The sequence below is a fragment of the Pieris rapae genome, chromosome 3, assembly GCF_905147795.1.
Source record: "Pieris rapae chromosome 3, ilPieRapa1.1, whole genome shotgun sequence".
NCBI classification, from domain to species: Eukaryota; Metazoa; Arthropoda; class Insecta; order Lepidoptera; family Pieridae; genus Pieris; species Pieris rapae.
In genome coordinates, this window is record NC_059511.1 from 2,135,035 (window position 1) to 2,160,127 (window position 25,093).

The 25,093-nt window shown below is 32.3% G+C and overlaps 2 protein-coding genes and 2 long non-coding RNA genes across 6 annotated transcripts; 2 read left to right on the forward strand and 2 right to left on the reverse strand.

Annotated features, from left to right (window-relative positions):
- Positions 1–29: 29 nt before the first annotated feature.
- LOC110991438 (peroxisomal multifunctional enzyme type 2) lies at positions 30–14,875 on the forward strand. Its single transcript, XM_022256798.2, has 15 exons — positions 30–145; positions 214–411; positions 842–987; positions 1,676–1,827; positions 2,516–2,687; positions 3,026–3,132; positions 3,342–3,471; positions 4,120–4,216; positions 4,478–4,638; positions 11,556–11,682; positions 12,571–12,754; positions 13,335–13,457; positions 13,626–13,783; positions 14,069–14,275; positions 14,541–14,875. The coding sequence occupies exons 2-15, from the start codon at positions 222–224 to the stop codon at positions 14,756–14,758; spliced, it is 2,172 nt and encodes a 723-aa protein (XP_022112490.2). The 5' UTR covers positions 30–145; positions 214–221; the 3' UTR covers positions 14,759–14,875.
- On the reverse strand, positions 8,197–9,904 carry LOC123690680. The gene is made up of 3 exons (XR_006751282.1): positions 9,062–9,904; positions 8,458–8,580; positions 8,197–8,365 (listed from the first exon to the last, which is right to left on the reverse strand). It is a non-coding gene; the product is annotated as an uncharacterized LOC123690680 (long non-coding RNA).
- On the reverse strand, positions 14,871–15,757 carry LOC110991448. The gene is made up of 2 exons (XM_022256810.2): positions 15,319–15,757; positions 14,871–15,040 (listed from the first exon to the last, which is right to left on the reverse strand). Exons 1-2 carry the CDS (start codon positions 15,518–15,520, stop codon positions 14,871–14,873), a joined length of 372 nt encoding a protein of 123 aa, XP_022112502.2. The 5' UTR covers positions 15,521–15,757.
- A 387-nt stretch (positions 15,758–16,144) lies between these two features.
- LOC123690681 lies at positions 16,145–20,172 on the forward strand. 3 transcript variants are annotated; one of them, XR_006751285.1, is made up of 4 exons: positions 16,145–16,499; positions 16,920–17,108; positions 18,105–18,290; positions 19,296–20,172. It is a non-coding gene; the product is annotated as an uncharacterized LOC123690681 (long non-coding RNA). The 3 variants fall into 3 exon arrangements; XR_006751283.1 differs by having other exon boundaries at positions 16,920–18,290; XR_006751284.1 differs by lacking the exon at positions 16,920–17,108.
- The last annotated feature ends 4,921 nt before the right edge of the window (positions 20,173–25,093 follow it).

Below are 25,093 nucleotides of genomic sequence, written 5' to 3' on the forward strand. Positions count from 1 at the left end.
AACTAAGTTTTAATAAACTAAACTGTCACAGTCACATAGACATTAGATAAAAAATGACGATTGTCTAATATCAAAATATTATCAACTTTAAAATACCTAACACTTATTTTATCAAGGGACTTTGACCGAACGAAATTTGTGACTCGTAAGTACTGTCATATATTATCATATATTCCTTTGCGCTTGCACTGTTTAATGCTCAGTTTGCTGTAGTATTGAGAATGGAGCAGTTACGTTTTGACGGTCGAGTTGCCGTAGTTACCGGAGCTGGTGGTGGGCTTGGGAAAGCCTACGCCCTACTCTTGGGTTCAAGAGGGGCTAAAGTTGTAGTCAATGATCTAGGCAGTGCCAGAGACGGAATTGGCAAGTCAAATTTTGCAGATGAAGTCGTAAGGGAAATAAAAGCCAAAGGTCAGATTCATTGTATTCATAATTATACTAATCATTATTTATTATATTATAACTGTCTTTGTTGAACTGTAGTATATTATGTATGTATATAACAAGCTATGTTATGAACAATGATTTGCATTTTTGTTGAGATCTTATTAAAATAAGCATTAAGGTACTTAAAACCTTGTTGCAAACAATACATTGAATATTTATCCTTACAGGAAATTTGTAGAGTATTATTGTAATTTCCAACAGGAACTCATTTTCCTTGGCTTACGTCAATAAATTGCAGCTATATGTTACAAAATTTAATACTTTTTTATATTTTTAATGGAGAAATAGATTTATAAAACGTAATTATAGATAAAATGACTAGTTACTGAAAAATGTTAAGTTTGCTTTCATCCAAGTTCTGTTTTTGATTTTAAGCTACTATTGCCTTATGTAGGTGGAGAGGCAGTAGCTGATTACAATTCTGTAGTGGAGGGTGAAAAAATCATTAAAACAGCACTAGATAACTATGGACGTATTGACATTCTTATTAATAATGCTGGAATTCTCCGTGATAGAAGTTTCCAGAAAATGTCAGAACAGGTAATAAAGGCCATTATGTAAAGTTATTTTTTTGTATATAAAGGAATGAATAATTTGTTGGAGGAATGATTTGTATGAAAGGCCTGAAAAACATTGAATAAAATATTTATTGAGTGTATGTAGGGAGTTCAATATACTTTTGCTTATGATAAGAATATGATGTAATTCGCTTGCTTCAAGCAATTATGCAGTAATTTTGCCTCAATAAATTCAGATAACTTGTATGCCTTATCAGATTATAAATTTAATTTTTAGATAATGTAAATTGTATTATTTTTGTTTTCTTTTATTTTATCTAAGGACATTTTATTGTTTAATTTTGAATACCTTAAGGTAATGTAAAATATTTTTGTGTAAACTACTATTTAAATGATATAATGTTAAATTGTATAGAAAAACTTGGTTTGCCTTAATTTTCTTTGCTGAAATGGAACTCTATGACATTTATATTCTTGCAAGGAAACATAAAAATTAATATATGTTAGACCATGTAAACTCACAAGAATTGCACATACATTCAAATTCTTGTAGTAAATTATGTTATTATTATAAAATCTAGTAAGTTTCCTTCCAGTGATACCTAAAATAAATAAATATTTATTGTAAACATGAAAATCTAAACAAGCATTCTAAAATTATATAGGTTTTAGACTCCATTTTTCAACCTGGTATTTGATTTATTCGTCAGGACTGGGACTTAGTTCATGCTGTGCATTTGAAAGGAGCATACAAAACAACACAAGCAGCATGGGATGCTTTTAAGAAACAAAAGTTTGGCCGTGTTGTCATGACATCAAGCAATGCTGGGCTTATGGGCAATTTTGGGCAGTCCAATTACAGGTAAATCAGCCATCAAATTTTATTTTATACACATACGGCCTATTAGTAGTGGCATAATCTTAATCACATATACATACAGTGTAAACTCTATATAACAACACTAAAGGGACTACATTTTATGGCTTTATAGAGAGTTATCATTAAATGGAGAGAACAGAAGTCTGAATTAGAAAAAGTTAATTTCTGACTAGTGTTTGTAGTTATGTATGTAATCAGTGCAGTTTATATACTTATTCATAACTTGCATTAGTGAGGGAGCTTCCTTCCTTTTTTCTGAGGGATTAGAAAGCAATCCCAATATAATAACAAAAGAACAAATTTATTAAAAAGTTTATATGCACATGTGTGATGTCGACAGTCGAGTTTATTGTGGGCTAGGATAATAAAGTCACAAAAGAATCACACTTGCGCAGTTGTGACTAATTTTAGCAACTTAAAAAAGTATATATGCAACACAATAACATGTAGAGTGTATCATTATATTGAAGACAAGCTAAACCAACTAAAGCAATTTATTTTGTTAAATTTAGCTTAGATTATAGTACAGAGTATACAAATAAATTAGTATGATTCCATTTCACCATTATGTATAACTTATTAAGGTTTTTAGTAAACACTGAATTTTAATCTTGCTTATACCAATCATTTGCCAGAGTATAAGTTTTGTAATAGTAGCTATTTTTCATAGCGCGGCAAAAATGGGCTTGGTAGGCTTAGCAAGTACATTAGCGATCGAAGGTGCAAAATACAACATCAAAGTGAACACAATTGTACCGACAGCAGCCTCACGCCTTACCGAAGACATTTTACCACCAGACATGTTCCAAGCTATGAAGCCAGAACTCATTGCTCCAGTTGTGGTAAGGATTTTCTACCTTTTATTTTCTATAAATTTGATGCTCTGATGATTCTCAAATATTTGTTTATTATTTATGGCAATTCTAACAGATGGCGCTGTTTTAAAAGTACCAACGTTTTGCATAAGCTATCTACCTTTCACATGAGTTCTCATAGTTTGAATAGTTAACTACTGTGTAATATAACAAAAATCTTAGCCACAGCAACGCTTGGCCGAGTCTGCTAGTTTTTGTATAAGACATAGATTGTTAATGATTATTAACCAATGATAGTTGTTGCCATGGTAACATTGTTTCTTTTATTGAAAAAAAAATCCATAGTTTTTTTACTTCTTTTCCAGGCATACATGGTGCACGAATCTTTTGAAGACAATGGTGTAATAATTGACTCAACTCTAGGCTTTGCACACAAAGCACACCTTGTGAGATCACAGGGTGTTCCTTTACGGTGAGACAATAATATTGCATTATCTATATAGTTTTTAAATTCCGTTTACATTTTTTTTAATTTATGATTTGTATTTGTTTTCCGTTCTTTCTAAGAGCGGATACTAAATAATTGAAAAAATATTGTTGCTACTACATGTAGTAATTCAGGTTTTATTTTAATATAAAAAAGTAAATGTTTGAGCATGGGAATATTTTATCTGTTTTTAGGAAAAATCCAGCTGATCCAGTAACAATTGAATCTGTGAGGGAGAAATGGGCTGAAGTTGTAAATATGAATGGGGCTAGGAGAATCGACAAAATTGCAGAAGTCACTCTGGATCTCGTGCAAAACTTACAGGTAATAATACTCTTATGATTATCAATTTATTAAATTTTTATTTTTGTCTTTTTTTAAATTCAACCGTACATTAGTTTTCTTATACTGTAAGAAGCTTTCACTGTTAAGTTCTCGTTGATTTCGGATATTTTTTTTCTATAAAATTTATTTATGCTTTTTTTGCTATAGTAAATTAGATAAAATGACAATGAAATGTTCACCAAAAGTCAGATCAAGCACACTACATAATTTTTGAGGTTTACATGTAGCCAGACATTTGCGGCAAGGGAATATAAAGTATAACACATACTTTGAATAAAATTGTGAAACTTATTTCAATGTAATTTTTTTCTTTTATTCTCCTACGCCTGATATTTTTATTTACTAAATATTTTAAAAAGACACATGCAAGAAACACATAGGTACACTTACGACGTACAAAAAACAATAAATGCATATGCATAAGTGATAAGCGTGCATAAACATTTAAAGGAAAAAATTCGAGATAAAAAATACAAATATTTAACCAAGTATACAAAATTTTTCCAATATCTTTTTTGCAATTTGGTTAAAATATTTATAAATCACTTGTTCTGTCTCTTTCTGTCAAATTGCGTTTACGCTGAATTAAAAAGAGACATGATCAAACGATATATATATTTGTTCTAGGACTTTGAAGATCGTAGTAAAATGGACAGTGTACATCCTTCATATTGGTCGACATACAGCTACAATTCAAAGGACCTTGTATGCTATGCTTTAGGAGGTCTGTATTAAACTTGATAAAATGTCCCATCTTTTGATACTATGCTAAGTCACTTAATAATTTTAGAATATAAAAATCGTATAACATAACTTTTACACATTTAAAGAAAAACACTTTTTTAACAGATTGAAGTAATGTATTATTGTAAATAATTATTAGTTGACAATAATACATAACTTCAATCCGTTAAAAAGGTGTTTTTTCTATAAAAATCGTGTTGGTTTCTCCACGATTAAAATTATAGTAATTGTTTTTCTTCAGTTGGGGCATCAGTGGTGAACCCGTCAGACCTGAAGTTCCTCTACGAGAGTCATGAGCAGTTCACAGCTCTACCCACATTCTTCATCCTTCCTGGGATGTGCATGGAATCACCAGTCGTGGGCAATGCCATGCCTAAAGGGAAATATGCCGACTTTACTAATGTAAGTTTTTTTAACTGGTAGTATTTGTCTGCTTTTTATATAAAAATGTAACTAATCACTATAAGGGGCACCCGTGCCCCCTTTGATTTTTCTATGATTTTCTTACTATTGATGATTTGGGGCGTGGTATCTAGGTAGCAGTAATGCCAACTGCTACAAAATATTCCCGTCTATATACTTTAAATGTCGATCAAAAACCCCTAAAGTTTTTGTTGTACGCTTTGAGAGGTAATTTTAAATATGAATTAAAAATATGTTGAAGTAGTAAAAAATAGCTGTTGTAATTATGTGAATACATTTTACATATTTATATATGTTAAGGCGCTGTGGTAAGGGAAATTGTAGAATTAAAGGAGGTGAAGTAGGGAAATGGCGCGGGGGCAGGCTTCCCACTGCGGGGAGCCCGCGCCTTTCCCCGCGTGCTAACAGCCTGATTCTGCACCGACGCGCCGTCCGCGCGGCCTTATTCCGGTCAGTTATCCGATATTGCCGGGATTTCCGAGAGCTGAATATTTTATTAGGTATTATTTTATTAATGTAAAATGAAGGTAAGTATGTAAAATAACTCTTGCTTATAAACTTTATACAAGGATTACATAATATGCAGGGTGTTGCAAAAAGGGTATACTAAGCCGAAACCTACGAGTGCAGCATGTTATATCTAAGCCCGGAAATGAAATCAGAATGTCAAAATTCGCGAAAAAAAAACATTTTCCATAGAAACTTTGTTGGTCACGTGACTTTTTTACTACGGAGAATGATTTTTATATTTTATTAATTAAGTTAGAGATGTACCTATCTAATAAAACTTTCGACTAAATATTCAAAAAAGTTAAGAAGTCAAAATAATAATGCCACTTCACTGTTTCTATCAGTAGGTCTGAAAGTGACAATTTCAAACTTGAGAGGAGTTTAACTTTGTACCGTTATTTTATTTTTTGCATCGTAAGAGTTAAATTTGACTACCAGTGTCATATTTATCTAGACACCTCTGTACAATCAATATCAGATAATTGGAAACAAAGAAATAATACGACACGTAAACTTAAAATAATTTAATTTCTATGTATCATATATACATATATAATATAGATATATGTCGCAGGTTTATGATAAAATCACATATTAACATTAAGAATTATGAATACTGAGCACGAAATCAATATAAATTTAAATTTGTTACAATTCTTCAAAAGTAAGTTGCCTACTACAACCGATAATTTGACATCGTCCAGTTTCTTCACTCTCCTCATTTTGTGATGAACAATCATCAATAGTTGATGCTTCGTTATCTCTGAGTTGATTCACATTATCAGTTCTGACTAATAACTCTTCATTTTCTCTAAGTGGCATTCCACGAGCTCGACGAGGGTCAACTATTTCAGGTAATAGCCAGTCCATATAAAATGTTAATATTTTTACTTTCATTTTCGTCTCCCAGAAAACGTCATCTTTATTTATTATTTCTGTTTTGAGTGGCTTGTTTTCACCACTCCACACAGCAAACAAGCATTTCTTTTTACGTGTAACATGGAGTTGCCCTTGAACTTGATAAAACCAGTTACAGTTTTTGTTCAATTTTATTATGTCTTCTTTTTTGTCATATCTCCATATCTGTATTTTGTTTTCCCTTATAACTTTTTCCAGACTGTTTTTATAAGCCATTTTAGGACATTTAACTTCTACTGTAGTATCTTGGCCTATCAGGCCATCTGGTGAAGCGCCAACAAAAGGGTACTCGTGGTCCACAAATAATCCGCAGGGCTCAATCATGACTTTTTCTTGACTAGCGAGTTGCTGCAAGGCTAGTTCTTCATTTTCTACGCCATGTGCGATTGCCGCTACATGACTTAAATTGGTTTTATATAAAATATTTTCGACTAACTTGGCTTTGCTACTATTTTCTCTTCTTTTCACCACAATTCCAAAATTTGATGCTGTTAGCATATTTTTTCGTAGTTCAAGCCAGTCATTGCTATCTCTCTGATGTATAGTACTTTTTTGAATTTTTTCTTTGTCCGCAGTTAATTCCCTTAAATTTTCAAGGAATGACCCTTTGGCTTTAATTAGCTCGTCTGGTCCCATATCAGGAGTAGTGCTCTGATCACCATAATCATGTTGAACTGTATGGCATTTCTTTAATGTTCGGTTCTTTTTGTGAGGTTTTCCTTTGTTTAATTTTCTTTTCTGTATTCGTCGTTCTTCGATTTTTTTTAATATGCTTTTAGGACTCTGCCCTAAAATTTTCTTTTGAAGAGAATGTCGTGGATAAGGATTATTAAACGAAACGACTGCAGCAGAACAACGCGCACGATACCCTCGACGAAGGGAGAAATTAATTCTTTTTCCTCCGACAATTTTTGCGATTACGCTATTGAAGCGCTCTACCACATTGGTGTCTACATCTTCAAGCAGACTTCTGGATTTTGAAATAATTGTCTGAATAATCATCTTAATTCTAAACCAGAAGATGGTGTTTTCTATTTCCATGCTACTTTGTGTCGTTTTGTCTTTCGAACAGTAATAGTCCTCGCATTTATCATGGTTACCAAACGCATGGTATATGGAGTTTAGCACTGCATTTCTAAAACTTGATAACGTTTCTGGTTTTTCTTTTTCCGATTTATATTTTTGTATTGATGCGATCACAACTTTACGCATACTCATGATCTTGACTTCTGATAAAGTTTTCCTGTGTGCTAAAGGATATTTTGTTTCTTTGGTTACAGCTCTCAGTTTGTTACACATATTGCGCAATAGATGATTTCTGCATTCTTTCTTTTGTACTGTAAAAAAGGGGTAAGGATTACGTGCAAGGATTTTTGAGTAAGTAGCAGAGTCACCGTCTGCAATAATCCTGCTATAGACGATATTATACATCGCTATTGATGTTTCGAATCCTTGGCAAATTATTTCAGCCTCCATACTGCTAGATGACTCTGTATAATTTTTATAGCACGCGTGTTCTGGTATCGTTATTTGTTTTTTTTCGGCACGAGCACACACGAGGCAGTATTTATTTTTAATACCTATAAACAATACTTCACCAAATCTGCGACCCACGATGGCTGCGGCACCGGACAATGCTTTATAATTATTGCCGTAAGACCGCGAAGACCAACACCCATCGGCATATACATCTATCATAGGAACACCGTCTTTGGTCAATCTTCCTTCAGCTGTCGCAGCATCACGTTCACGCATAGCAGCCGCTTCCATAGCTTCGACAGCTGTTGTTTCCCATTTTTCATAAATGACATCTTGAAATTTACAATAAGTTTTTTCTGAAAAAATGGGTACATTCATACACGCTGTTATTTCTTGAAACTGTGAATAGCCAATACCCGCAGATGTAATTCCTGTAACCGCCGCCAAATTTACGTCGATATTTTCTTCGCTAACAGGATCTTCGGATGTGATAAGAAAGTCTTTTTGACACATGTTACATCTAAACTTATATTTAGATATCAAACCATTTCTGGTTTCCCCGATTAGTGACATTTCATTAAAATTACAGTTAAACAAAGAACCATGGCTGGATATTTTTTTAAGCTGCTGTATAAAGTGCACCATATCTACAATTCTCCGACCCTGCATTGGTAAGTTTGTATCTTTTTGCGATTCAGCCTCTGAAATATACGGCAAGTCATCTGTTGTTTCTTCCTGCATTGTTACATAGTTACTTTGTAGAGATTCAATAACATTTGGCACGTCTTCGGATGTTCCTCTAAAAAAAAAAGTTGGTTTCAATTAAATATCACCGGACAAGTGAGAAATTTTTGAATATTATACATATTATGCAATGCTACTCGAGCTTACGGTTTTGCCGGCGGCGGGAGTGAGGGCGGCTGCGGTGGCCGCGGTGGGGGCTGCAGCAGCGTCGGCAGCGGTATGTTCTCTTTATTAGCATTACTATCTTCATCAGCGTCTAATCTACGTCTTCTGGAATTATAAATATTTGGTATTTATGTAGGTACCTATCGTATGTGTATGGCATGTGAACCAGATAAGTGTAGTGAGTAATTTCTTTCCTGAGTTCCTTGAGTGAGCTAGTTACACATAAAGCACTCACGCCTATCATCACGTACGGCGTAGGAAGAGGTGAATTGCTGCACCCACTTTTAGACGGCGTTATAGGGGCAGGTCTATGAAATGGGTCTATATTACTATGGTAAGTTTGTAGATAGGTAGGTAGTAGTAGTATAGAATATAACTATGTATATCGTACATCAGAAAAACATAAATAACAAGAGATATTACTCGTATAGCTAGATAGTACACAACAGGCCTCTTTGGGTGGAAGAGGGACTTATAAGTAGGTAAATGAGTGAGGCATACAAAAATATTATACAGAAATTGTGACAAATTTATTTTAAAATAAAACACATAAATACGTTTAGGTAGATATATAAGTGGTACTTACTTTATTACGTTAAGCATATGTTGAGCAGCTTTTTTTCTACAACTTAGGCTCTTCCTTTTCTTGTTGCATTTATTTCCCATTTTTGCGAAGTCACAAAATTATACTTAGTAATTAGTCACGGATCAGTTTCTATCACACTTCACCTATTAAATTTACAATTGCATTTCTTTTTTGCAAGCTGTACTTTTCTATTCTGGGTGACGTCACGTGGCTCTTAATGTGACAAGGTTCCTGCGCATTAGCAATTTGCAAGGATAGTAACATTAAGAATTATTAATACTAAGCACGAAATCAATATAAATTTACATTTGTTACAATTCTTCAAAAGTAAGTTGCTTACTACAACCGTTAAAATTATACTTAGTAAATTTATTAGTCACGGATCAGTTTCTATCACGGAGCGCAAAGCGACACAGGTTTCTCGTACGAAGGCTGAAGCCAGACTGATTTGGGAGCCGGGAGGCGCGGCGGTCCAAGTAAGAATGGTTTTAACGCCTGCTATATCAGATAATCTTGTTTAAAAGTGTAAATAATGAATAATTAAAAAAAATAAAACAGTCACTACCTACAGAATGTTGAGTTCAATAATTATGAAAAGTTTTATGATCTAATTCGAAGTATTTATTGAATACTATCGGTTTATTGTACAATCTTAGAGGTCACTTTGCAATTTTTTTCTATCGAGAAAATTTAATAAAATTGGGATTTCGACTTAGTCACTAATTAGTATTAGTTCTCAATTTTATCATATATTTATCACAATGTGATCAATTCAGTATTATGCATAAGAATTAAATAAATAAAAGATTGAAAACTCGGCACTAGCCTTCCTACAGCGCCTTAATCAATGACTGAATAATATTAATGATAATATAGACTGTCAAGTATAAGTTGGCGTTCCAGTGGCGGCGCCTCCTACAACCCTCTGTGTTGCCACTTTTTTTGTTTAGTTTGGATTGATGGATATTCTTAGATATTACATTAAAGGTAAATAAAAAACTCAATAACAAAAAATTATTTTTTATAGTAATTATGGTCTGTTAGAGGCATTATTCCTTCCATTAATTCTTCAGAGTCATCTGTGTCAGAAGAATCTGAGTCGCTGCTATTCAAATCAATTAAAAATGGTTCCATTACTGTTTCAAGGCGGTTGTCTGTCATACGATAATTATTTTCAACATTTATAACGTGATTACAGTGTTTCTGCCATTCTTCAGCAGTTATTTTGGAAAATGCACTATGGATTCTCTGTTCCATGTTTTCAGAGAGGCCAGTAACATTTGTGTCTGCAAATATTCTTTTGAACGAACTCCAAATGAATTCTATTGCATTAAAGTCACAATGATAAGGCGGAAGTCTTACAGCCTTATGACCATGTTTCTTTAATATTTCATCAATTAAGTAGACATTCTCCTGATTGATTGTTTTTATAATTTCATACAATTCTGCTTTTTTCATGGTTTCCAAGTATGAAAGATTGTTTTGATTGATTGTTCTCTGGTGTGGAATTGTCATCACAAGCTGTGGATGTGGAAGGTCCTTGAGCTGCTTGATTAGGGACTTCAGTTCTCGCTGTAAAATTACTTTCCATGATTTTTCCCTCTGAAACTATACGGTTCACGGTTCTTTCAGAAACACCTTAAATAAAACAAAAAATATTTTAAGTTATCCATCAATCACATTTACTTTCAAAAGCAATTATTATTTTTCCCTAAATTTGGGGATATAAATATCACTTTTAACTGGCAATACTTTACCTGTCAAAGCCGCTGTTCGAGCATTCACTTGTTGAAATGGAATAATCGGCCCATTGTTACGTTTCTCCTCTTCACAAAAACGTTTTACAGCTAGAATAATTTCTCTAGCTGCACTCCGCACTACTTTTGGCATGTTTCGTAATGATTTTTACACTTTAAAACACAAATTATTAGCACCGACACACGTGAGGCTACCAAGCTGTTAGAACTGTCAACACAACTGTCAAAATTAGTACCTTTTTCTGCCACACGCCAACTTACACATGACAACCTATAACAATGCTATGAAGCGATTCTTTTTTTTTTATTTCTTCGAATTCAATTGTTCTTAACTGTTTAACTGTTCTTGGCAGAGAGTTTTTACCGTTTTCGTTAATTTCTTGAATAAAGTATCTCCTAAAAATATATATTTATACAAAGGTACAATATACAGATATATAAATATTAAAATTAAATAGTATTAAAGACAATGTGATAATAATTACAGTTTATAATTATCTAATGTGATAAAAAGCGTAATCATGGACAATATAAATATGATAACAAAGACGTGTTATTTTATTCTTATATTTTTTATTGATTTACGTAAATTGTTTTGTTTGCAATGAAACGATTTTATACATATAAAAAAATAGTGTTTATAAAAAGTAGTTTTCAAACCCGTTATTAAAAGGATGTTTTTTGAAGTTTTTTTTTATTTCTTAAGTAAATTGCTTAAACAAAATTGTCTCGCGTAGATACTACATGGCGAGCAATACGTGGAGTTTTTTGGTGATTTCCCGGGGACAGAGGGAAACTTCACCACCAGGAACTATGTGGTCGACGTTTTGGACAAGGGCTCCAGTGCCATCGCCCTTGTTAACAGTAAGAATTTTCACATCAAGTCAAAATACATTCAAATAAATTTTCTTTTCAGATTTTAAAAATTATACAAGACTATACAGATACCGGCAAACTTCTAAAATCTAGAGTATTATACAGGGGAGTGGGGGAAAGTCGTATCGCAGCGCGGGACACAAACGTCAACTGATTTACGCCCGAACCCAATAATTAATCCACGATCGCAGATCCTGACACTCGATCGATCTTCTATCTGCATCCCAATAACCAAACCAATCGAAACGAAGCCAATTCATTTTTGGCAACGAATAGAATTCAATCTCTTCGCTCTTTACACACATATTTGCTAATAAATATAAACCAAATAAAGTAAATAAAACCGTAGAAATTATAATAAAATATACATGTCTATGTTTAAAACATATCAAATAACTTTTTAATTATTTTAAAAACTGGTGTCAGTTAAAATCTTAAGATAGAATATTGGCACAGTTAAACTGTCATTTTACAAAGGTCTGTCCACATACACCTATCCGACCTACCATGGATAGCTTGTATCGGCAAAATGCTATTAAAATCCATCGATTAGTTATTGGCACAATTTTATAATCTTAATTCAATATTTGGATTAAAATCTCTATGTCAGAAGGTCAAAAATGGTTTGAGGTTATTGGGTTTGGGCTGACACCTAAATTTCGCTACTGCGTAGGCGCAGGACATTAATTGTTCAAGATGTTAGCTGATATCTGTACCTGTTATAATTCTGTTGTTGTTTTTATAAAATATATTGATTTTTTTAGTGTTATTTTTGTTTGTTAAAGTGGAGAACCCTCAGATTCAGAAACAACATTAAGGCCTTAGAATCGCTGTCGTAAGTTTTAAGCTAATATTTTAATATAAATTATTTATCAGGTGAAGTGTACCAAGACAAGGAGCTGGTAATCCGCACCCAACAGCACATTTTTGTTGTCGGTCAGGGTGGGTTCAACGGACCACGAAGCAGTGATAAGGCGGTGGGAGTACTCCCACCTCCGAAGAGGTCACCTGATGCTGTAGTGGAACAGCGCACTGCTGAGGATCAAGCTGCGTTATATAGGTAATATGACATGAAAGATTATATATAATATTAGTACTGTGACCAGTGTCAGTGGTTAAGCGTTGGTGTCTCTATCAGGCAGATAATATTTGGTCTAAATTGCAATCTTAATCTTGCCTGGAAGAAATCGCTTGTAAGCGATAAGGCCGCCCTTTGCCTTATATCTTTTGTAACTGTTTATTTTTTTATTTTTGTTATGTGTGTTTTTGTATAAGGCAATAAAGGATAAATAAATAAAATAAATAAATCTTAAGTACGTATTATTTAAAGTCAAACAAACATATCCAGTTTCCAGAGATGTCAAACCTTTTTTCTGTATGAAGTTTGACAGCGCTCAGGAAGAGATTGTGACTTAAGATATGAATTAGAGTATGGGCCTAAGAATCAAAGAGCAATGAACCATGTTAAACACAGCAGGCTGATCAGCAAAACAGATGCAGGAATGTTTGTGCCCCATGTCCAATAAGAGGATACGGAACTTTGCATATTCAAGATGATTTTAGTAATTCTCTAAAAATCCAGTCATACCACATATATTTCGTTTATATATTCTAATGCCGTAGATTTTTATTTATTTAAGGTTATCCGGAGACTTGAACCCACTTCATATTGACCCCAATGTGGCTTCAGCAAGTGGTCACCCCAAACCCATCTTGCATGGATTGGCCTCTCTCGGCTTCTCAGTCAGACATGTTATTGCCAAGTAAGTTCTTTACCATATGTAACAATGCTTCTTGATATTCTATTTTATTTATTAATTTAGCTATTAGTTTTAATTACTCTAACAGTCAGTACTAGAAAAAACAAATTTAAATTAATTTAAAAAAGTACTGTAACAAAATTATAAAAATTAATTAAAAAAAATCCTTAGATACGCAGGCAGTGAATCCAAGAACGTGAAGGCCATAAAGGCTCGGTTTGCAAAGCCAGTACTTCCAGGACAAACTTTGGTCACCGAGATGTGGTTGGAAGGTACACGCGTACACTTCCAGACTAAGGTTAAGGAGACTGGAAACATAGTTATTGCTGGTAAGTTATAGAATGTGAATGTGACCAGGGGCTTAACTATAAATTTAAAAAATAGGAAAACATCTTAGCATGGATTACTTAAAATGGATGTAAGGTGTAAAAAGCAAACTATAGCTGCGAAGTAAAAGTTCTCAAAACAATTGTATAGGTTAATATTAACTAACTGATTAAAAAATCATTGTTTCTTATGGTCTAATTTTATAGTTAATTAAATGAAAACACTTTATAACATTTGGCCATTACTTGCCTAATAGTATATAATATTTTATTATCCCTCTTATACAGGTGCGTATGTGGACTTGAAGACTGTTGTCAAAGATGGGGCAAGCCCAGCTCCAGTGCAGCAATCAACATCATCTGTAGACTTAAAGAGTGACTCATTGTTTGCCAAAATCCAGCAAGGGATCAAGGAAAATCCAGATAAAGCCAAAAGTGTTGGTGCTGTATTCTTGTACAATATTACAAGTAATGGCAAAACGGTTAAACAATGGAGTGAGTATTAAAGCAGGCTATGCATATAATAAAAGTTGATATTCCTTAAGAACACTTATCATATGTTAAATGGATATATGTCAAGTAGGTTTTTACTTAGAGGTTCTCATGTAATATTTAAGTATAATGCTATGCTACATTATTGTTTCTTTTGCTTGCTGCAAATTGATGCTTTTAAAAGTAAAACCCTATTTCCATGTCTAAAATAAATATTTTTTATAAATAGTTTAGATTGTCTTTTAAAGTCTCATAATTAATTTTTCAGCTTTGGATTTAAAATCTGCCATTGGTGTATACCAGGGTGAACCCAAAAGTTGTAAAGCAGATACAGCATTGACAGTATCTGACGAAGACATGATTGAAATCGCTGCAGGAACATTAAGCCCACAAGTTGCTTATTTGAAGGGAAAAATTAAGATTTCTGGCAATATTATGCTTGCTCAAAAACTCGGACCCCTACTTAAGTCTGGTGCTAAATTGTAAATGAGTTTAATTTTATACAAAGGAAATATGTTATTTATAAGGAAATGTTATTTTATAATGTTATGTTTACAATCATTCCAATTTAAGGTGAGGGAATAAAATTTTATGCTTTTTAAATATTGGGTTTTATTTTTCCATGTATAAGAAGTTCTGCTTCTCTTACTTCATCATACCAAGCTGCTTTCATATGTGGCTGAGAACTCAGGTCAACAAATTTTGTTGCTTCGATTTCTGGTAGTCCTTTAGTTTTAACAGCTATACCAATTATGCAACAGTAAACACCTATAAAGTGTCAGACTTTTAGGAAATAATATGTTAAGCTGAATTGTTTTAATAATAAATAGCTGTATAATTAGGAAATATAATTTTAAATGGATGATTATTATGTACAATAATTTTCAATGATAAAAACAAAAACAAGACTGAATTAGTCATTAATAAATCATTATTATATATAAGAAAAAAGAAACCAATACTATATTTCTAGCCTATAAACACAAATCTTACGGGCAAGGGCACTACTCTACAGATTAAGTAGTCATAATATTTTTGTAGATTACCTTTTTTTAATAAACTTCTATCAATAACACCATCAGCAGTTTCACATTTCACAATTTTAGCACGTCCAGAAGAGTCAGAAATTATCAATATTATAATATCATTCCCAACCGCTTGTTCAATTGTTCCTTGAACCCATACCTCTAAAGGTGTAGGCTTATTTATAAGATCTTTAATGAAAAACTTAGTGGGGTTCATAGCCATATTTTATAACAAAACTTTAACTCAAAATTTAACCCAAAAATATTTTTTCTTACAATTTAATCATACAATAAATATATCAATCTTAAAGGTTACAGTAACAATTAATTAGCACTAATGCAACTTCTTTACAGATATTACCAACCACTAAATGATATTTTCGATTCTCAAGCAAATTACATTTCATTTTTACCATTACACTTATTGGTTATGTATTGTTTTTGTTTTTTAGAATTTTGATTATGTTCAATTTTTTTTTTTTTTTTTTTTTTTTAATTTATTTCGCACATGGCGCAGGCTATAGTCTTTCGACCATACCGCCTAGTCTTTCGTATAAATTTTACAATAATTATATATTAGGTTCATATAAGTCTTTCGTAAATTTCAATTTCTTTTCATATCCATGTTTTAACTTTTAAGTTATGTCAAATCGAAATCATTATCAAGTTGTGTCAAATGTATTATCAGTTGTTTTGTCATATCCGTGCAAATAATATAGTATAGTCCTTTCCCATTTGACATAAATTACCTAATATCACCATCATATATATATAAGGATCTGAATAATAACCTTATATATTTTTAAATTACGACTAATTATTACAAGTATTAAATATTAATGTAAGAATAAAATAAAATAATTATATGTCCTTAACAGTCTCTAAAATGTATCTGTACAAATATAAATAAGTTGAGGCATTCATAAGTAGCTCCTGTATGTTCAGCGGGACCTTTTCAGGCTTCTCATAAATTTTTAAAAGTTCACCCGACAACACAAGGCGCTGTATATTGAAGGACGAACACTCGAAGAAGAGATGATGTAGAGATTGAACACTTGATGTTTGACAATGATCACAGCATGGCGATCTAACCATTTTGAGACGATGGAGATGGTAATTTAATCGACAATGACCAAAGCGCATACGACAAATAATTGAATAAAACTTTTTATTTATGAAGTCACCTTTTTTACAAAACCAAGGTACAGAGTTAATTTGAACATCCAAACTGTTATACCAAGCACCCTTGCTTTCTGTGCAGTGATATGAATATTTACCCCATGCTTCACACATACGCTTTTTTAAAAGACTTACTGCATCTGTGTGGGGCACAGATACATCAGTATCAGAGCAGGGTATTAAGTTTTCCATTTCAACAATTTTTTTGGCAAGTAAATCTGCTTTTTCATTACCTACTACACCAATATGCGATGGTACCCAAACAAAACGAACAACTATGTTTAACAGTGACAATTCAACCCATAGTTCTTTTATCTGATAAATTATATAATTAGTATTAGCATTTAATGTATTATTAGACAAGTTTTTTAAAACACTCATACTATCACTTACTATGATCCAATATTTATGTTCTGAATAATAATTTTTAATATATTTCATAGCATTTAAAATAGCAACAGCTTCAGCTGTAAAAATACTAGTAGTATTAGAAATTCTCCTAGCAATAGCTATATTTGAAGAAGGCTCATAAAAAGCAAAAGACACAGCTGAATCACTCTTGGAACCATCTGTATACACCATTTTATGATCTGACCACTTTGATAACATGGTGTAAACTTCCTTATTTGAGGGTAAATCTTTTTTCTGTTTTATAATTATGTCCATTGCTGGAAACTTGCCATCAAAAGTTCCTTCATAGCAAGGTAAAATGTGTTTAGATTGATAAATATTAATATTTTGAATAAAATCTATAAAATTTGGAAGATCTTGCGACATATAGAAAGGTTTTAACCCTATGTGAGTAGTTGAGTGCAAAAAATTTTTTAAAAGACTATTACTAGATATACTGTATAGTTTCAAAAGAAACCTTTCTTTCAAGTAATTGAATCGAATAGCTAGTGGTGGAACATTACATTCAATCTGTAATGCATTTACAGGTGTACTTCTGAATGCCCCAGTTATTACACGCAAACACTTATTTTGTAAAATATTTAAACTATTTACAAGTTTAGAATCTGCAGCAAAACAGTAAAAACCATATTCAAAGTGACTACGAACTAAAGATTTATACAACAATAACAAAATTTTAGGGTCTGCACCCCAATGTGTACCACTTAAGGATTTTAATATATTGTAGGCTTTATTAGCCCTACCAATTATATGTTTTATATAAATATTCCAGGTCAAATTATATGAAAAAATCACTCCCAAAAATTTCACCTCAGGTGTTATAGCTAACATGCAATTGTTATACATCACAGCATGAATACTATAATTCTGTTTACCAAATATAACAACTTTAGATTTAAGAGGATTAACACATAAATCAAGATCACAGAAATATTTATACAAATTCGCTAAGGCAACATTGACTAATTCAACAACCTGAGAAACATTCTTCCCAGATGCATAAACTACTAAATCATCTGCAAACTGTAGGTTTTTTACCTGAGACCCTAAAATTAAATTTAAACGACGAATATACAATATGAACATCAAAGGTGATAAAATACCACCTTGACAAACTCCTTTTGATGACAATCTAGGGCCATAAAGATGTTTGTTAAACTTAATAAATACTTCCCTGCTATTGAGAAATTTTTTAACCCAGTTTATAATTTTTCCAGGAATACCTATCAGTGACAACTCATTACACAAAACATCTATATTTACACTATTAAAAGCACCAGCAATATCAAAAAATACAGCAACTAAATTTTCATTTTTGGACAAGGAATTATGAATATCAAATTGTAATTGGCAAACACTTTCCCTAGCAGAACGATTCCTACGAAAACCAAACTGATTTGATGGTAAAATACTATATTTTTCTATATAGAATTCTAAACGTTGTTTTATCAATTGTTCAAATAATTTCCCAACACAAGAAGTAAGAGCTATAGGACGATAAGAATCAGGATACATTTTAGGCTTATCAGGTTTTAAGACAGGCACAAGACAATCTATCTTCCAGTTATGGGGTATAATATCATTTGCCCATAGTAAATTCAATAGGTGTAAAAATATTTCTAAACTAGTAGTACTAAGTTTTTTGAAAAGTATATAAGGCATGCCATCAAGACCATAGGCAGTATCTCTTCTGGAAGTTAAGGCTGACAGCAACTCTTGTATAGAAAAAGAGTTTAAAAGAAAATGATTGCTAGGATTGGTGTTGTTATTGTAAGTTTTTATGTCATCTGATACAAAGTCAGGTGTATATTTCTTAAGAAAATCTAAGACCCAGCTATCATCACTCTCAGCATTAATATGATATGATCTATTATACTTGCGCATAAATTTCCATATGACAGATAATGGTGTACATCTGTTAAATGTTTCACAAAGAGAAATCCAACTTTTTTGTCTTTCTGTTTTTAAAATAAGCTTTTTACATGCACGTAGTCTTTTAAATTGCAGGTAATTTTCTTCCGATGGATTAGCTTTAAAATTGAGATATGCATTTTTAAAATTTAATACAGCTTCTGTGCATTTTTGATTCCACCAAGGAAGCGAATACTTTTTACCAATAACTTTATGACATGAGCGGCTAACAATACCAATACTGACACTAGATTGATTAGAATTTGGTATAGAATTTGCTGCGGCTGAGCGCAAAATTGTACAAAACTGAAGATATGAATCAAGAAGACTTAAATTATCTACTTTAAAATCAAGCAATGATTCATCAACAGAACTTCTGTACCTTTGCCAGTCCACCAATCTATAGTTTGGATAAATAGGACAATGTGCAGCATTACAACAATATTTATATTCCTCAATATTACATTTATTACTAATATTTACTCTTATGATTACAGGAATGTGATAACTAGTGCCAAGAGAGCTATCATGTACACCCCATTCACAATTAATTGCTAAGGATGAAGAAGCCAGAGTTAAATCCAGAGCATTAGGTCGCCAAGTTAAAGATCCAACTGTTGTTGCTTGACCATTATTAAGCAGAACTAAATTATTATCATCAATAACATCCAAAACGTCACGACCACGTATTGAGTCTGAGCCACAACCCCAAGAGGTATGATGAGCATTAAAGTCTCCGGCAAATATAAAAGGTTCAGGGATAGATTTGATTAATAAATCGAAGTTGCGTTTTTTGAATTCTGGATTACATTTTAAAGGACTATAAAAACTTACTATACTAATTTCTTTGTTATTAACTTTTATTTTTACACAGATATTTTGTAATGAGTTGTCAAAGTAAGTATTGACTTTATTGTAAGCAATACTATTGTGAATAATTATTGCAACTCCGTTATGTTTGTTACCAGTATCATTTCTTTCAATATTATAATGTTTTATTTTAAAATTTTGTTGAGGTTTAAACCATGTTTCACTTATAATTGCTATGTGTATATTTTGAGTATAAAGAAAATCCATAAATATATGCTTATTACTATTTAAACTTTGAGCATTCCATTGCACTATCTTCAATTCAGAGAGATCCATTAGGCGGTTAAGGAAAATTTATTGTTAAATGAAGTTTTTAATGTTTCTTTTATAGATGTAAAATTAATAGGTGTCTCCTTATTATTGACTATTAGAATGATTGTCTCAACTAAACTATTAACAAACCTATCAGATTTCATCAAATTATTTACTTGTGTATCTAAATTACGTGCTGTTAGAGCTGGGAAGGCATTAGTATTAAATAAATCTAAATATGTGGCACTCTTAGCCTTTATTTTATTTTCCTCTACCTTTTCCCTTTTCTTCAAGCACTTACCAGAAATAGCGATATGATTACCCTCACAGTTTGCGCATTTCGCATCCTTGGGAGCAACCTTACAAGATTTAAAATTGTGATTCTCAGAACATATTGAACATACTTCCGAATTACGACAAAATTTCGCAATATGTCCAAAACGCATACATTTCAGACATTGTTTTACTGGTGGAATATATATATTTACTTTATGCCGCCAAGAGTCTAAATAAACATACTCTGGTAAGTTGGTTGAAGCAAATGTGACTGCAACTGCCTGTGTAGGTATGAACGAAAAACTACCATTATCACTTCTAACACGTCGCATGAAGCGCCTGACTTGTATGACATTCTTTGAGCTTCCAATTAAGGAGAATATTTGTTTATTGGACATATCTATTGGAACAGAGGTAAGAACTCCAGTGACCTCCGTGTCCTTAGCAGGTATTGATGCTTTGAAAGATAATTGATCGAGCAGTTTCTTGTTTTGTAAAAACATATTTGCGTTGTTGGGCAAATCAAATGTCACGCCGACCTTATACTTGTTAATAGTACGTAAGTGCGTTACACCTGATACCCCGTGTTCTCTTATTCCCTTCGAAAGAGCTAAGCGATCTCTATCACTGAATGCAGTATTCTCGTCTGATTTATTAAGAAAAACAATCAGGCCAGTCTGTTTAGAGTCCTCCGCATACTTACGCGTATACCCTTTAACTCTATATATGGCATATTTTTCTTTGGGTTCCTTTTCACATTTGTACTTTAAATTTGAGCTCGTCGAAGCCATGGATTCCGCTGAATCAGAGTCCGTGGATTCCAGCGGCTGCTGGCTTGAACCTGAATGGACGATACCATCCCTCTTCCGCTTCTTTTTCGGCATTTCGTGAGGTTAATATATCACTAGACACTTATTTAAACTAATATTTACAAAACTATGACTGAATTAATTATAAAAGTTAAATTTTATAGAAATTTTTTTAAAAAGCGCGCCTTTCCACTTCAACAGCTTCCCGCCTTTTTCACAACCTGATTATGTTCAATTTCGAAATTATGACGCAGTTTTTTAAGTTTACATTATCTGGATACAAGTTCTTTGGCCGAAATGTATTGAATGTCAAATATTTTGGGTTAAGTTTTAGGGTTGCCAGTGACATCAAAATATATTATAATGGCATTTTTTTCAAAATTTTAAATATAATTTATATAAACTTCTATTTGCTAAATTATATGGTTGCTAAAAAAAGTAAAAGCTGAGTAGCTGTGCACGTTTTTTTGTCCCTTTATTATCCTAGCCCGCAATAAACTCGACTGTCGACCTTTCTAAGAAATCGTTCTTTTTTACAAATTAGAGTTGTTTGCACGTGTAGACTGTTGTTGACCATAACTAATAAGAAGGAGTCGTAGTTTATCTATCTGAAAACGTCAGAAAGTTTGGATTCAGTGAACACCGAGGATAACATTACAAGGAGATGAAGAAGAGCCTTAGCTTAAAGCAGCATAAAGAAAGCATAAAGAAATAAGCTTTGTTAGCAGCTAAACTATTGGAAAAATACATCGTTTATCATCAAGATGCCTCAATATCGCAAGATAACTGATAACTGACTGATAACAAATAACTGGTTCAGCAAAAGACATGGGACAAAATAGACAGATTTTATTTTTTTATGTACATAACTACTAACACTAGTCTAAAATAAACTATTTCTTTCTCTAATTCTGTTTTTTCCTATTAAAAGGAAACTGTCCATAACGCCTTATAGTGCACAGTGGCGTTATATGAAGTTTAAACTGTATATATATATATAACTCGTAACTCGACTTCATAACTTTAAATTTTACAGGCATTTGATCCAGGTGAAGTGTTATATTTTTATGAAATTTACATAAATCCTATATATTATTTTTAATGTATCTAAATAGAAATATGTTCTGTACTGTATTTGAAAAAAAAGTGTGGGTGTACTAGTGTACACACGTAAGAAGTGAAACTTCTTAACGACCTTTTTTTCGAAAAAAGATACTTATAGTAGATTCAACTTTACAGAAATTGGTTACATAAAATTAGATAACGTTTAACAATAGGCTTTTATTATCATGGACCGGAATACAAACAATACAATTATTAAATTTTACCTTATTACCACAAAGATTATTGCAGAATTTCATTTATTGTAATATAATTATTGCTATCATTGCTAACGTAAAGATATCTTAGTTATTCTCATTTACTTACAAAGTACAGTATGTGATAACTATCACAATATAGAAAAGTGCTTTCTTTTTGAAATAAAATTAAAAAATTACACGATTTACAATTATCGTCACAATTAAGTAAAATGCAATAACATTATACAGATTAGTAATTAAGAAAAAACACTACTGGAATTGCACTATATATACGATTTATTAAATAAGTAATCTTTCAACCATTAGATTAGGTTTTTACAGAATTTCATTAAATATTAATAATAAATAATAATGTAATATAATTATTACTACATATTTATACTACATTGTTATCGTTATTAAATATTAATGTTATTAATGGCTTCTAATCTCTTCGAATCAACCGTGGTAGGGGCATGAAAAAGATACGCGTAACGGAATAATGTGACGCGTACGGCGTAACCAAAAACTATGACGCGTTCGGCGCAACCGAAAAATGTGACGGTATTTTTTTTTCAAAACGCCGATAAAGAAGTTTCACTTCAATAAATAATTGTTTCAAACTAATCTGAAAAGCAAGAATATTACAAATTCTTCAAAATTGCCTTTGTAGGCATGAGTCGTTCACACTCATGAGAATCAATTGGGACAATTTTGATATACTCTATATATATTATACTATAATCCTTTTTATCCTCAGGAAAATATATCTTTCTATTTCAATTACACCATTATAAACACAGTTTTTTTATGTAACAGGAGGCAAACGGGCTGAAACTTATTGGATGTTAAGTGTCCATGGACACTCAGGCTAAGACTTAAGATCGCAAGTGCGTTGGCGGCCGTTTTCAAATAGGTACGCTCTTTTCTTGAAGGACCCTATCGAGTAGTGTAGAACGATGGACGTCGCTTTGATATGGATGGTATTATGTATTCTGCCTAGACTGTTTTGTGTTTTTTTAACAGAAAACTCGTGTCTTCTTGACGAAGTGTCTTATTTTGAATTATTTGGAGATTAATGTTCCGATAATCCACATATCCACGCAATGATCCGATGAACTCATTGACGGGTCAACAGAGACTTGGTAGTACAAAGAGGGTATATGAACATCCACATCTAGTATTGGTATAGTAATCGTTGGGCACATTTGCATCAAGTCGTATGTTGGAGCAAAGTCGGTGGTTTCGGAGCCAATCGGCACGGTGGGCGTTAAAAGCCAAATACCTATCACGATTTCAGAAAAAATATAATTTTTTAATTCTTAGTTTTAATGAAGAATCAATATGTTTACTGTTGAAGTGTATTGTCGTCAACATAACAAGAATGGTGATTCAGCACTGCTGTGATCTCGAATCTCACGACGCTTCTGTTTCCGCAAGACGAGCAGAGTGACATATTATACGTAATATATAATAGAAAGATTTTTTGCACTAGCTATTTTTTTGCACAAAACTCATACAATATATTGTATGTACATAATATTAATAATGTTAAAATGTTTAACTTATCATAAATTCAGCTATGTATATGTCATCGTAAGATTGTAAACTATCGATAGATTGTGAACCGTATCATTATGATTGCAATTTAACGCATCATTTTTCGCTATATTGTAATCTACCGAAGTGAACCGTCTGCAAGTTCTTCCTGATTGATCGGTCTCATTTCATTTAGAAATGAAATAGACGTGTCACTTAAATAAAATAAATTTATTATTTAATAGGAAATTAGAAATCCTGACATATGTTAGAAACAAATTGTAACGAAATATTTATTCTACAAACACAAATTCTAATTAAAAATTTCAAAAAAATCAACAATTATTATGTCTTTAAGCACAAATTATAAAAATAGAAATAACAAACAAATATGATGTGTGGCCGGGGTGGCGGGGGCACATACCGTTGAACCAATCAGAGGGCGAGGTGCATACCGTCCTATGCCGGTTCACAATTTGACCGCTTCCCATCGATAGATTACAATATACCGAAAAATGATGCGTTAAATTGCAATCATAATGATACGGTTCACAATCTATCGATAGTTTACAATCTTACTAGATAGATTGTAATATAACGATGTTTACAATCTTACGGTGACATAGGTATACATGTTATACAGACAGATGAATTTTTACATTTGATTACTACCGCTACCTAGCATTTTACGAATTTATTTTATTTTTGGTAGATGTTCCTATTTTTTGTTATGACATGATAACCTATATAAAAGCAACCCAAAAAACACAATTTCTTCGCCCAACGCTTTTTCTCATTCAGAGGCCCTTTCACTTTCCACCATTTTTTCAAAAACAAAATTATTACTAACATTTCAAAACTCACATTACATTCATTTAAGTAGTAATTATCTCAAAGAAGAACTTGTCAACCTGTCCTATGCTGATTGCTGACACAGAAAATATTCAAAGTGCGTATAAATAGTTTAATTTTAAATTGTGTTACGTCGAAATCATGAGTGTGGGGGCGCACTTTATTTTACTAATATCTTATATCCTGTTATTGTGTATAATAATAATATTTTTTCGTTCTTTCTTACTTTCGATAAAGTTCCAGAAAATTTGTACGCTGTAGCTTTTGTAAATTATATCTAAACGGAAAAAGACCGAAACTTTTATTATTAATTTAAACAATATCTATTTATTCTAACAAATTGGTTTATATGGGTAAAACCTCCTCATATTTAAGTCGACAATCTACCTATTGAAT

Coding starts and splice junctions, on each gene's coding strand:
- LOC110991438 (XM_022256798.2), top strand. CDS start 222: ATGGAGCAGTTACGTTTTGACGGTCGAGTTGCCGTAGTTACCGGAGCT. Junction 1,828..2,515: donor TTTGGGCAGTCCAATTACAG/GTAAATCAGCCA, acceptor TATTTTTCATAG/CGCGGCAAAAATGGGCTTGG. Junction 3,133..3,341: donor TCACAGGGTGTTCCTTTACG/GTGAGACAATAA, acceptor ATCTGTTTTTAG/GAAAAATCCAGCTGATCCAG.
- LOC110991448 (XM_022256810.2), bottom strand. CDS start 15,520: ATGGCTATGAACCCCACTAAGTTTTTCATTAAAGATCTTATAAATAAG. Junction 15,041..15,318: donor TAGAAGTTTATTAAAAAAAG/GTAATCTACAAA, acceptor GACACTTTATAG/GTGTTTACTGTTGCATAATT.